Genomic DNA, 13,442 nt, shown 5'->3' with positions numbered 1-13,442 from the left:
GCCCTGTTCAATACTACCCATACCCAATCCACCGGATTCGACCGGCATGTGGGCCGTCGCCGTCGCGCCTTCGGTATCGTGGGATACTCAAATGTGCGTGTCGCACGCACTTGGACATTCCATCTCGCGAACCCAGGTCGGCAGAGCAAAGAACGGCACGCCATGGTCTGCTGCCTTGAGTCTTCGTACGGATAGACCACGAACGCTCCAGCATCAGTGGCCCTCCTTTCGGTCCCCTCCAACGGCTGCCACTGATGCGTGCAACGATTCATCCAGTTCCAGTTCCATTTTCATTCTCATTTCCTACCCACAAAAGGATTCAACCCGACAACTCAGTTACTAGACGTTAAACCGACCCTCACAACGCCGCAACCCCTCTCGGATGCGTACGGTCCAGGTCCAACTCGGCACCACAATCGGAGGGCTAATTAGCCCGGCCGACCCGGGACCCTCCTTCAGATTGAGACGACGCCATAGGTACCATCCGTGAAGATCCATGTCCGTGCTTCACTTGTTTACTCCCCTTTTACTACGTCGTAATACCCTTCCTTCTTCACTCAATTTATCCCCTCTCCCGCCTCGGTCGTGCATCTTCTCTGCTGCCGCTGCCGATTTTCTAGGGGTGTCTCAGCTGAATCACACCCCCTCCCTCAAGCCTCATCCTCGTCCGCGTCCCCGTTTCTATCCCTGATCAATCGGCCTTCATGAAAAACCAAGGCCGGCTGGCTGCCGACTGATCTGGCGCGTAGCGTCCCGCCGGCACCTTCATCGGAATGGGAATCGTCGTCCCAAACGCTTCATCGAGGCCCGCTGATTCGTCCTGCTCATCTTGATGCTGATGCCGATGCCGCCGCTGGTACTGCAGCTTCTCCTCATTTGATGCCTCGCCCTGTTGTTTCTCCTTCTGCTCCTGGTCACGCCCCTCGTGTGTCTGCGTCTGCGCCTGCGCCTGCGTCTGCGTATGGCCCTGCGTCTGGCTCTGCACCTTTGCCTGTGCACCTTGGTCGGTTCCCCGCCGTGCCCAAGAATCCGCCGTGCCCGCCGCCTTGCCCACCGCGACCAACACGCCGCATTCCCAGTTGCGACAACTGAGCTTGGCCGTTCCCGCGTCCCGGTCCTTCACTAACCGGCCCCTAGAACCCAATTTAAGTCAGCCTTATGGTCGATCTATGCCGTTTCGTCACGCAGTCCTTAGACGCATGCTGACCTGCCGGCCGCCCCCCCCCCCCCTTCCCACTCCCTCTCCTTGCTGTACGACGACGCCCTCGGGGTCACCCGTCGTCATAGTTTCTTAATGACTTACCATGCACTCTCCGACAAGTTTGCACTTCCCATATAGGCCCAGACTGCACCGTCGCGTCCTCGATCACGGACGAAAATGACTTTGCTGTGCAGAAGGAGACCTTTTCGGGCGCCCTGGCAATCTCGCAGTAATTCTCGCGGGAAGGTCGAGGAATTCCACCATTTCTCTTGTATGCAGATTGTGCCGGCAGCCTGTGTTGCGACGCGAAATGAGCAATCAGAGAGAAAAAATTGGTGCGTTTGGGCACCAGGATCGACCGGCGCAGCGGCGATCCCGGCCGGAACACATAACTTACAGATCTACCCCCTCGGCTGCTCGACACGGTCTTTTCGGTCGGGAAATAAATGCGGAGATGCTTCTGCAAATCGGCTGGCTCAAGTGCCACTGGCCTAGAACCGGAAAGGCCTGCCCGTGCCACCTTGCTTTTCGTTGATTTAGACTGCCTGGCTTCGTATTCTTTCATGCCCGAGTCGCCTTCAATGGGGCAACTGAACGTCAGCATGTTGATCACCCTGTCAAACATCGGGAGGCTTGAGTGCAACCGCACGTACCTTGACAGGCATTGTAAATAGCCGTCAAATAGCTGTGGTTCAACGATCCCAGCGAAGAGGCCTGATGACAAATTGCTTAGCAGAGGCCCCTTGTCATATTGCTTGCCAAGACCTGGGCAAACTGCTCAGCCAGCAAACCGCGTACATACCACGTAGTCAACGTCCACGGGATCTTCGGTTGCTAATCCCAAGCTGCGAACAGTGCTTCCCAGCCCGCAGTAGCCTAGTCATAACCGTCAGTTCTTGTTTTGACTCGCCACGAACACAACGTCCTTGCGTCTCGAGGTATGGCGGGCAGACTAGCCTGTATGTCGCCAAGAGTCATTTGCATGGCTGCCGGAACTGAAGATACATGTTAGCTGTCATGTCCATGTCGAATTGATCAGGGTAGTAGTTTGAACTTGCATCGTATGAACGAAACCATACCGGTTCGTCTCGGAGAAGTCGTAGTTGTCCAGACTCTTGACGAGCTTTTCGTCCAGACCAAGAGCCTGCAGGAAACGTCGAAGTTCGTTTCCGAATAATGTCTCCGTAGTACCAGCAATCTTCTCCGCATCGTCGAGCCGGGGCAAGTCGATGAGAAACACCATCTGTGAACGTCAGCTAGACTGTGCGGGGATCGTGACCAATTCGGGACAACAGACATTCTCCAGAACACCCGTCTCTCCCCAATCGTAGGGAACCAGATTGCCGGAGGGGATCACAATACGAAGGTGACTGGAGTTTAATTAGCAGGTGGCAGTATTTTGAAGGATGGGGATCGCCTTACCCTTCAAACTTCAAGATCTGCAACTTGGAGTGCATATAACCGCCGTGCATGGGCGGGAAGCAAAATCTTATCAGCCCAGAAGGAGCGTTTGAGCGAATTACTGCTTTCTATTGGGTCGGGATCAGCCAACACGTCTTTGTGAGGACCAGGGAATGCCAGTCGTGATTTCATAGAAGTCTTTGCTCTTACCTCCGCATCATTCGCAGCATAGGCGACCAGTATCATTTTGGTGCGAGCGCAGTCCATCTTCGACAGGAGCCATTCCTCGTCCCACTGGAAAGACGAAAGAACAGCCAGCTGCAATTTGTCCTTCTGCAGAATCTCTTCGATCTTGATATCTTCGCCTGTTCTCGGGTAGCCGTATGCCCATGTCCTCTTGAATGCCCCTTTGGAAAATGGCAGTTTGGCGGTTTCTCTTATTTGGTTAGGCGTCTTAGATGGCCCGGGTCCGTTGATGTCGCTCACTCCCAGGATATCGTCTTCAGAACGTCGGAGCTTCGGATTTTGAGGCTTCTCGTTGAGACCAGCTTGCGCGGCAGAACGTTTCTTCAATCTTGCGAGACGTTCTTCCTCCATAGTCTTCCTGTCGAGGGCTAAGTAGCCAAAGGCGGCGCCAGCAGATGCGGACTTGCCAATGTTGTCCTTCGCGGCAACTGGAGAAGACTCAACTGCTGCATCACCGGTAATGTTTTCTTCTTGTAAGGAAAGAGCGATCGCGAGGGCGAGATCCGGATCGCCCTCGACATCTGGCGATGCCGAACGATGTTGATCCTTGTTGGAGCTCATGTTCATGACCCCAGTGCCAGAGGGTGGTTTCTCAGGCTCGAACTTCAGTACGTTGATTCACGGCGATGCAATCGGTGACCACTCGCCAGTCGTGATGATTTCCGGTAAAATTTCAATGCGTCTGGGGTGCAGGCAGCGAATGCAAAAAGCCAAGTTCAGAATTGTGCGACGTCCGTCACGTTGCCCACGCGTTGGACTTGCCGGTGATTAGCCGCGTATCGCGATGTCACGTGCATTCGCGCCTCATTTTGCGCTTTGATGTATACATGTGATAGATGAATGGTACTGTTTAGATACATTTGCTGCGAAAGGCTTGTCAGCTATGGTTCACCGAAGGCGTAGCATTCGCAACGCTTGCTGATAATACTCACTCATGTACTTTCCGCGTCTTGGAGGATGTGGCTTAAACAATTGTTTCATTAGTCTCGTTTGGTTGCTGTCGCGTCGCCCCTATTGATGGTGTCGTTGTCGCGAATCTCTTCGATATCGTCCACCTTTTGCCAGCTTGCCTGGAGGTTTGTGCTCTGCTCTGTTCGCATTTGAGAAAAGCTGGCTCTTATGAAAAACCGTGAGTGCGAGACTTTGCGTCATGTCAATGACGTAGTGACAGACCACAGTAGTCACAAGGGCTGGAGAGCGATGTGCGCCACGTAAGGTTCAAAATCTCGCAGCTGAACTTGCTAATTAAATGGTCCCCCATCACGTTTTCCGTTCAAACTATGACGGATATTCAAGCCTTCGTATGCTGGGATACTGCAGTTCGTCGCCAGGGCGGTAGGGTTGACATAGAACCCTGTCGAAGACGCCGTTAAAACACTTGACGGAATGGCACCGCCAGGGAGGAAACACATCGTAGTCATCGGCGCCATGATAGTCTGAACTCTCCTCCCGCCGGCGTTTTCATATGCTGGACTAATTCGTAGTAATCCTGCGCTTCTACTCTGGCACAACATCAAGACAGATTCGAGGTCACAACCTTGGAAAGCGTAGCAGTGACTGGAGACCAGACAACTTCTACACTCCTAGACAAGGATACGTTCGGGGCTTCGTGGACGAACAACGGGGTCCAGGACGGCTCCAGGGTCGGTTCCACTGAGAAAACAACATATTTACTACTGCCCAGCGTTCGCCTAGATATTCAAGCACACTTCCAACTTCTCCTCGAAGTACAGATACGAGCCCGAGGATGTTCAGCTCCAGGTTTCGCCCAGTAAGGGAGTGGGTGGCTTCTGGAGTACGATACGGTTTTCCGAGCAAGCTCGTTGAACAATTGACGCACGACATCCAAAAGTTGAGCATGTTCCTTGATATCGTCCAGCGCTGCAAGTCTTCTTGCCTCGAAAAGACTTTGCTAAAATGGTATATCCGCTCATCGCATTGTTCCTTGAAACTATAAATTGAGCGGCCAGTGTAGTTCTCTTCCAATCAACATAAACCTCAGAAACGTTATTGCCCAACTTGCCCACCATGGACACATTTTGCAATCTTCGCCGGTTCTACAGGTAAACTTCAGACTGAGGTCATGCATCATCCCCCGTACAAATTAGGGGTTCCTGTTGGAAGCTAGTGATATAATTGGCAACGAGCTATCCATTAAGGTATGCCATATCATGTTTTGCATTTTAGCAGACAAACCCGTAGGATTTCTAGGAAAGAATGCAACTTAGGCCAAGGAAATTCTCTGAGGTGCAGCTTTCTAAACTGATATCACGGTCATACGTACGGACAAACATTGCTTCAAGTGTCACTATAAAACGACCTTCAGGGAGCTCTTCACGGAACCAGACCATGGATCAAATCGATAGGAACAAAGTCATTAGCAATAAAGAAGAAGAAGAAGAAGAACCCTGTGGCGGCACTAACTAGTATGGCTGCAGCTTACTACTTTGGGACGGAATGCTGCAAGTTCGATGATTTCGCATTTGCCCGAAGACCTCTTCTCCAGAGATATACTTCTAGCGCAGGGCATAGTTTATTCGCCTGAGCAAAGGCGAGGAGCTACGCGGAAGAAGTGAATACCTGGCGAGGAAAGCCTATGGTGACAAATGACTTCAGATGAAGAAGACCCGTCATTCTGACTCGTGTCTGTGTATGGAGAGGAATCGAAATTGTTCTAACTGAAGAAAAAACATCATTGTCGCTTCCGGGTATCTAGTCGAAGACTCCTGACGTCGGCACGCGAAGCATTGCCAATCCTGCCGCATCCTGCAGCCCCAAGACACCCAACAACAAAAATCACAATCATCAGCTAGAACCCATGTACTCCTGTTCCATGCAACTTATCTGCTGATCATGCCAGCTTATATCTCTCCTAAAACCTAGCACCATAAACAACGCTGAGCACCTGACTTCCTGCGTTGGGAGCCGGTTGGCGGGATGTGGCCCGTACGGAACTGTTCGATTAAGAATACAAAGGACGTTCACCCGACTTGGCGGCTGCTAAAGGGGAATCAAGTTTGAGAATGCGTCGAAGATTGTCCTCCATGGCACGCAAGTCAGAAGAGGGCCGAGCTTCTTCAACAGGGGGCCTTCGTCCCGAGATGCCGTTGTTAGCATGCGAAGTCGAGAGCGCGGGAGGCGTAGATTGGGGGGATGCTGCCACGCCCTTGCCTCCGAACAAGTACTTCTTCAAAGCCTCGGAGCGATCTTCGGAGGGAGAGTTATCCGACCTCGGAGTAGACGGTTGGTTGGGAGCTGGATGAGCAGCCCGAATGCGGTCCTGGTACGGGGTGGAAAATGCAGGACCAAGGGGCTTGCAGGGGAAGCCGTCGAGTTCGGCTGACGAGATGCCGCTTGACGATCGATGGAAGGGCATACGATGCCCCGGGTGGGTGTTGTGAGGTTTCGCGGCGAAAGGGCTGTCCCTTGGCGAAGGAACCGGCGGCGACACTGGGCCATTAGGACGAGCTGACGCATGGAGAGAGCTTGCTCGTCGGGCCTTCTCCTTCTCGGCCCTGTCTGCCCTGAAGATGGCGTCAAGAGGCGACTCGCGGGCAACGGGCGCAGTAGACGGGTGTTGGGGCGTCGCTGCCTCTTGGTCCGTTGCGGGAGGTGAAGGCTGTTGTCGAACCTCGCCCCCAATTCCTGGGTTTCCCGGAGACTCGGGAATCGACTTGGAGTAGAAGCTGGGCATGGGCAAGGCGGAGGGGGCGGGTGAGGCGTGGAAGGTTGCGCCAGCAAAGGCAGTAGCAGAGCTCGGCTTGTTATTCACGGGTATGGTTTGTGGTGTCGAACGGCGGTTCTGGCGGGTGTAGTCCGGCGAAGCTGCAGGGTTTGGGTGCTTGGCTCGCGGCTTGTTGCGAGAGCGCTGCTTGGAGCCGTTCTGATTTCCCGTGGCCGACTGCGGGTCAGGGGAACCGGAGTAAGACTTCTGAGGAGTGTGAGGGCCAAACTGATCATAGGCCAGACTGGAGACGTTGGCCATGTCGTTCTCAGATGCGTACATCTTCTGCCCAGCTGGCTTGCCGCCGCCGCCGCCGCCACCGCGACCTCGGCGACGGGTGGGGGTGGGCTTCGCTTGGTTGGTCGTTTCTTGCATAGTTGAGCCGGGAAGGGGGCTATATGAGGTATCGCTGCGAATCAAATGTGACCGAACCGACTCAGAGGTGTAGTATAAATGAGCGAAGCCGGGTAATTATGCGATGGTATGCCGCTCAAGATGATGAACGGTTGACGGCAGGAAGTTGCTCTAGGTGCGGTAGGTAAGGTATATTGTAATACGGCGAGGCAAGTTCGATCGATCTCGGTCGGTCGCAATGCTGTGAGTGTGACTGTGACTGTCGAGAGGCGACGCGAAGACCACCTTACGATGAGGTAGCCAAGTAAAACAGGTAGGTATACTCGTTTTTTTCGCTAGTGGAGTTTCGGATGGTCTGTTTCGGTGTCGAGGTTTCATGCGCCTGGAGGATGATCTGTCTGAGGAGGGGGATTGAGAGAAAGGGAGATATAGAAGCCACTGTCTGATGGAGGAAAAGCGCGTGAGTATGCTCTGCTCATGGTGCCGTACAAACAGTGAAGGGCGAAAGAGTCGAGTGGGATGACGCTGCAGCAACAGAAATCGGGGGGCGATGCAGCTCGGGGCGGCGGAAAGAGGGGAGAGGGGCTTAAGTAAGTAACCCTCCACTGGCGCTGCCATAGAACTTCAAAAACAGCTGGGCCCCGTCACGCAACCTTGGGTAAGTGCCATGCCATCCCAACAGCTTCAGGGCAGCGACCGCATTTCCCGGTCCTGGCGGGGGCGGTCCATAAGCAGGTACCTACCTAAGGTACCTTACCTACGGTACCTACCCACCTTAGGTAAGATACCTTACAGCAAGGTAAGATGGGCACTGAGGTAAGGCACCGTACTCGGGCTGCGTAATGTACTGATGTACTGGTAGGTTCCAGGTATGGTAGGTGCCTAAGGTACCTAGGTATGTACTATACTAAGTACCAACCGAAGCGTCTTATCCGATAAGTGGACCCCACCTGGAGCCCCCTCGACCAATCATCTCTAACTATTGAGCCACTACGTCCAGCCTCAGGTCACCCACGGTGCCTCAAGCCAGCCCAGTTTCTGCCTCACCATCCCCGTTTCTGGTCACCGAATTTGGGGATCAGGAGCTGCGTTGCCGGGGACGCGAGTCACATCCCCTGGGACACTGGGGGATGTTCTAAATCAGTGTGCTCTGCGTCACTGATCCGAAGGGAATGGGGACTCTGAGGCGCCTTCAAGATTCGGGGCCAGGAAACCCATATGAAATGACAACCGTTTGTCCTGATGGTGGGGTTGGCACCTACATAGTAGCTCCGGATGAGGTTATACTATATCCCGCTAATGCCAAACTTGTGCAAGATACCGCCGTATCCAATGACACGAAGAAGACATATCTGTGCGACCGATAATGTTGCTAGAAAAATCCGCTCTGAGTGAGGTCGGCCGAGCTTGAAAACGATTGGAATACCTGCCGTTTAGTAAATTGGTGACGTGTGGTAGATCCCGGATGACTTAAATAAACTACACTTCAGAACCGATTTACCCAGAATTTGCGGCAAGTTGAGCAATCCGTGAGGTAGGTACGGTGGAAGTGCTTAGAGGTGACCAACCTGAATCCCTTTAAAGCGGTATCTGCCTTATGTACATACCGCAGTATGAGTATATGCCGTAGTGCCTCCTGGTAAGGTACCTATGGTAGGCACCTGGGCAGGCAGCACCTTCCGGAGTAAGAGGTATCCAATCATGGCCTGCGCCTGGTTGTCCCTCCCGCTGAGGGGCTCCCCCACGAAACCGGCTTCCATGGCTCACTTTGCTTCCGTCAGCGATGAATGACAGCCTCGCCTCTACTGTGTGCATCACCACCAACTCCAGGTATTGGAACCACCAAATCACCTTGGTACCTTACCTATTTACGAAACAACCTCAACACATGGTGTGTCCAAACTTCTAGCAAGCGGTGAGTCTCGACTGCCTTGGACCTGCAGCTACAGGATCCAGCTCTTTCCCTGCGGAATTCTGCCCGCCCGCATACCTTGAAGGCCCGAGGCTGGCAAACCGATTCCCACCACCTCACCTCTCTCTCTCTCCCGTCTTTGACCACTGATCAGGTTGATGCTGACCACTGCACCAGCGCAATCAGACCAAGCACCGCAACGGTATCAACACTATAAAGATCGCCATCGTCCACACCGCAGTGTTTCCCTCACCAACCGTCGACAGTCGTACTTCCGTCAACAGCGCTCTTTCGTTACCGTCTTCCATCCCCGCCGATCGATCTAGCTGCCCACCATGGCCGATGTGGATATGACGGACGCCCCCGGAACCACCGTGGTGAAGAAGGGGGTCGATGGCGAGACCAAGGCCGCCGATGGCAAGAAGCGCTTTGAGGTCAAGAAGGTGACTGCTCTGAACTATACCGGCCCGTCGCAAGCTTACACGTACCTCTAGTGGAATGCCGTCGCTCTCTGGGCCTGGGATATCGTTGTTGATAACTGTGCTATTTGCCGAAACCACATCATGGACCTCTGTAGGTTACACCATGGAACTCTTCTGGCGCTTGGATTCCTGACCGTCTGTAGGCATCGAGTGCCAAGCCAATCAAGCGTCTGCTACTAGTGAGGAGTGCACCGTTGCTTGGGGAATCTGCAACGTATGTCCCTATCCCATATTCATTAAGCATGCACGCGCTGACACGGTTTCTCCAGCACGCTTTCCATTTCCACTGCATCTCACGTTGGCTCAAGGCTCGACAGGTCTGCCCGTTGGACAATCGTGACTGGGAATTCCAGAAGTACGGCCGGTAAACGGGATGACATCATGGACGAAGAATATTCTCATCGGGTTTCGGTGCCACGCGGGAACGCTTCGATGCAATCAAGTGGTTGGTACCCCGAACAAGCCGGAGGGTTTGCCCAACACTGGGTTCACAAATAAGCCTGGCTGGGCCAAAGGATAGGCACATGAGCAGAGACGATACCATAGGACTGAAATGATGAACGCTTGGCCTTATTACTATTACACCACTCATCCTGACTTCTCTATTGTAGTGACATTACGTGATCCAGATCCAGTTTCCAACCACTTGACGGGGTGCTGTTTGTAGAAGGGCCAAGGCGGTACGACGAGGAGAAACGTGAAGGCGGTTCCTGCCAGGCCAACGTAGACAGCCATCTTGATGTCTTGGAGGAAAAAGCCGATAACGAAGGCGAGAGCCTGGCGATTCGACAACAGTCAGCGAACAGAACATCTCAGGGTGGGGTTCAAGAATCCGCTGGTACTCGCAGATAGGTAGGGACTTACTCCGGATGCCGAAAGAACGAGGGTGGCCAAGAGGTCTGCCAGCTTCTGGCCTTCGAAGTCCTGTGCGGACGAGCCACCGTTGTAAGCACGACGCCAGGTTGTCGAGGATGCGCAGTGCGTTCGAGAGTTGAGTGACTTACAATTTGACCTTCAGCCAGGTCGCGCACCTGATCGAGCACCTGATCAGCCATTGCAACAGCAGCTGCCAAACCGAGTCGAAGCAGCGAGAAGGTGCGAAGCTGGTCGCCTTGTCGTGTCGTGACAGAAACGAGTGTCGATAGTTGTGTGATAAATTGCGCGCAAACAGCTTGCCAGCCAATAGTTGCAGCTTGTCGGGCCGTAGATGTGTGTCCGAATATCTAATGGATAGGTGTTCTGAGGCGATCAACAGTGCTGATTGAGGTAAGTGCCGGACACGGCTGGTTAGAAACAGGTCGCCAGTTCTGAGGGGCACTTAGACGGGCACTTGGAAAGCATAGGCGCCACAGCCGTTATTACTACCTAGAAGTAGTAATAAAGTAGTTATTAGTCTTTTTCTTTTAAAGTAGAGTAAGTAATTTAATATAAAGTATTAAGCTATTTTATTATTATAAAATAATATATTAAAATATATATTATTAAAATTTTAAAATTTTAAATAATATTAAGTATAAAATATTAAAGTTAAAGCTAAAGCTTTCTATTTAATTTTTATAAAATATTTAATAAAATATTTTATTACTTTTTAATATTATAAAGCAGTAAGTTAGTACTTAAAATATAAAAGAACTATATATATATATATATATTTAATAGTAATATTATATAAAACATAAAAAAATTAATTAATATTATAAATTAAATCTTAAACTTTTAAGCTTATAATTTTAAATTAACTTATAAGTATTATTTACTCTTAATATACCTAAATATATATTTATAGCATTTAATTACTTTATTTACTATAGCTTAATAGGCAATAGAATATATAATAGCTAAGAAATCAGCTTAAGGCTTTCTCTAAGGTACGCTAATATTAGTTAGTAGGGCATTAACTTCTCAACTTCCTGTATATAAACGCAGGACATCTGTTGAAATAAATCTCGCGCAAGCCCGTAGTCGTGATGAGCTCAGAAGAAAGGGAAGGCGAGATATGGGAATAAGGCAACTCGCTCTTCGTGCCGTGCCAAGCGCGAACTGGGAACTTATAGCGTCATGCGGGTGACCATCACCTCTGCCCATCACTCTTGGGTGGCGCTTGTTTTTTGATATCGATGACCTGCCCTGCGATGCGGACTTGCATCGGGGGCGCCCAACGGCGCCGGAGCTTCAATCTCCTACGTGGTACGCCGGTAACGCTTTTTTAGTGACTGTGGGATTCCTCATTCGGAGTCTGGATCTGATACTGCATGTGCTATGTATCATCTGGTCCATTCTCAGATACAGACTTCGCATCCAACTCGTACATAGTCGCTGTGAGGAGCCTTTCTCGGGCATGTGGCGATCATCACCTCATGGTATGTTCCAAGATACGAAACTGCTCTTGGTTACCTTTGTTACGGTCTTTAGTCTTTTGACTTTCTATCTTGCGTATCGTATGCCGTCTGATCGTCTCTGCTTTTATTGTCAATCAGTTGTCATGACTCCTGGAGCCGCGTAGACGTCGTGATGTGCTCCCATCATCACTGGGGCAGCCTTGGCCATGGTATGCTACACTGGAGAGGATTTTGAGTATAGCACATAAGGCCTGTGCCAGAGTTGATTCCCCACCTACAGCTTGGCCTTTTCAATCCTCTCTTGCTCAGCCCAAGCCTTGTTGATGCGAATGTTCTGGTAGAAACGCCACGCCCCGACCGCCGCTGCTGCTGGGGGACAAGCCAGTAGCAACCAGTTCCACCACACGGGGCTCGATGCCTGTACATGGCGAATCGCCTCCGCTATGTCTCTCTTGAGCTCTTCCTTGGTTCCGTCGTTCCAAAGTACGACGCCCTTGCCCGGCCCCCTGGCCTCGCACCTCCTCGCTTTGAGTCTCACGTCCGTCTGACTGAGCACGCGGTTCTGGGCATCCTCAGGTGACAAGTGAGGGTCGCGGGCTCTGAGGCGCTGCATCTGCACTTCCGGGTCCTTGACGGCGACAACGAAGACGGTGCCGCATATGCGGTCTAGACCGCTCTCGAACAGAAGTGGCACGTCGAGTAGGACGGCCCAGTGGCCGCGGATGTATGCTCGGAAGATGGCCTGGTACATGGCTCCGCGGACGGCAGGGTGGACGATGCCGTTCAGGACGGCACGGTCGCGCTTGCGTTCGTCCGAGTCGCCGAAGACGCGGCGACCCAGGACGGGCCGGTCCAGCGGTCGTCCCTTGCCGTCGGGCCCGTTCTCAGGCATCGTGTCGGAGGCCGGAACGAGAAGGTCCGGGGTGGTCGGCAGGAAGTACTTCACGATGGCGGCATAGCCTTTTGTTCCGGGCTCAACGACTTGCCTGGCCAGGATATCGGCGTCAATGAGCGGGATGGAGTACGGGGGTTTGGAGAGGACGGAGGAGACCGTGGATTTCCCCGTCGCGATGGAGCCCGTCAGACCGATAAAGAGCATTTTGAGCGCTGTGCCTCAGATGACTGTATTTGGCGATCTGTCTGTATGTATTGTCTGGATTTTGATTCCTGGTTTGTGGAGATTGATTTTCTTAGGTTTGTTGTTTGTGAGTGTCTGTGAATGCAATGAAAGCTACTTCTTAAAGAAGCTAAAGTTAAGGAATGCTAACGTACTAAGATAGTATGCAACCTTACTTAGAGTACCCTTACTATAAGTGGAAATAAGAATAGTAAAAGTTAAAGTAGGTAGTTAGTATTTAATTCTATACTATTATATATAATTTTATATTTTAACTATTAATTATTATTATATTATAGTTAGAAATAACTTAGTACTTAATTTTAAAAATCTAATATTATTTAAAGCTAATTCTTAACCCCTTTAGTTAAGAATCCTTAGTAAATAGTATAGGTTGAAATAGCTAGGTATAGCCCTACTCTCCTAGATAACGTATAGATATATAGGTAATATTATCTATTTTCTTAGAATATTAATATAATAAAATTACTTTTATTATTTTAATAAACTATAATAAGATTAATAATACTTTTAATTATAAATATATTAGAAATTAAAAATAAATCTAAGAAAAATATTAAAAAAGTACTTTTAAATTATAAAATAAAAATAGAAAAATTCTCTTAGAATTTCTCTAGAAATTTCTAATTAATAGTTTTTATAATA

At 50.8% G+C, this 13,442-nt stretch overlaps 5 protein-coding genes across 5 annotated transcripts; 1 reads left to right on the top strand and 4 right to left on the bottom strand.

Annotated features, from left to right (window-relative positions):
* Nucleotides 1-691: 691 nt before the first annotated feature.
* CkaCkLH20_13324 (ubiquitin interaction domain-containing protein) lies at nt 692-3,457 on the bottom strand (the record flags this gene model as incomplete). Its single annotated transcript, XM_038896034.1, has 7 exons — nt 692-1,133; nt 1,304-1,494; nt 2,004-2,077; nt 2,276-2,444; nt 2,499-2,571; nt 2,624-2,730; nt 2,813-3,457. 7 exons carry the CDS (start codon nt 3,455-3,457, stop codon nt 692-694), a joined length of 1,701 nt encoding a protein of 566 aa, XP_038738667.1.
* Nucleotides 3,458-5,810: 2,353 nt separating this feature from the next.
* On the bottom strand, nt 5,811-6,947 carry CkaCkLH20_13323 (uncharacterized protein; the record flags this gene model as incomplete). The annotated part of the gene is made up of 1 exon (XM_038896033.1): nt 5,811-6,947. The coding sequence occupies one exon, from the start codon at nt 6,945-6,947 to the stop codon at nt 5,811-5,813; it is 1,137 nt and encodes a 378-aa protein (XP_038738666.1).
* A 2,226-nt stretch (nt 6,948-9,173) lies between these two features.
* On the top strand, nt 9,174-9,688 carry CkaCkLH20_13322 (E3 ubiquitin-protein ligase RBX1; the record flags this gene model as incomplete). Its single annotated transcript, XM_038896032.1, has 4 exons — nt 9,174-9,281; nt 9,333-9,411; nt 9,464-9,534; nt 9,590-9,688. The coding sequence occupies 4 exons, from the start codon at nt 9,174-9,176 to the stop codon at nt 9,686-9,688; spliced, it is 357 nt and encodes a 118-aa protein (XP_038738665.1).
* A 220-nt stretch (nt 9,689-9,908) lies between these two features.
* Nucleotides 9,909-10,375, bottom strand: CkaCkLH20_13321 (microsomal signal peptidase 12 kDa subunit; the record flags this gene model as incomplete). Its single annotated transcript, XM_038896031.1, has 3 exons — nt 9,909-10,097; nt 10,185-10,244; nt 10,325-10,375. The coding sequence occupies 3 exons, from the start codon at nt 10,373-10,375 to the stop codon at nt 9,909-9,911; spliced, it is 300 nt and encodes a 99-aa protein (XP_038738664.1).
* Nucleotides 10,376-11,933: 1,558 nt separating this feature from the next.
* CkaCkLH20_13320 (dephospho- kinase) lies at nt 11,934-12,758 on the bottom strand (the record flags this gene model as incomplete). The annotated part of the gene is made up of 1 exon (XM_038896030.1): nt 11,934-12,758. One exon carries the CDS (start codon nt 12,756-12,758, stop codon nt 11,934-11,936), a length of 825 nt encoding a protein of 274 aa, XP_038738663.1.
* Nucleotides 12,759-13,442: the final 684 nt, after the last annotated feature.

Source organism: Colletotrichum karsti (genome assembly GCF_011947395.1).
Source record: "Colletotrichum karsti strain CkLH20 chromosome Unknown Scaffold93, whole genome shotgun sequence".
NCBI lineage: Eukaryota > Fungi > Ascomycota > Sordariomycetes > Glomerellales > Glomerellaceae > Colletotrichum > Colletotrichum karsti.
Note: the sequence above shows the minus strand (reverse complement) of the source record. Positions and strands in the feature narration are given on the sequence as shown.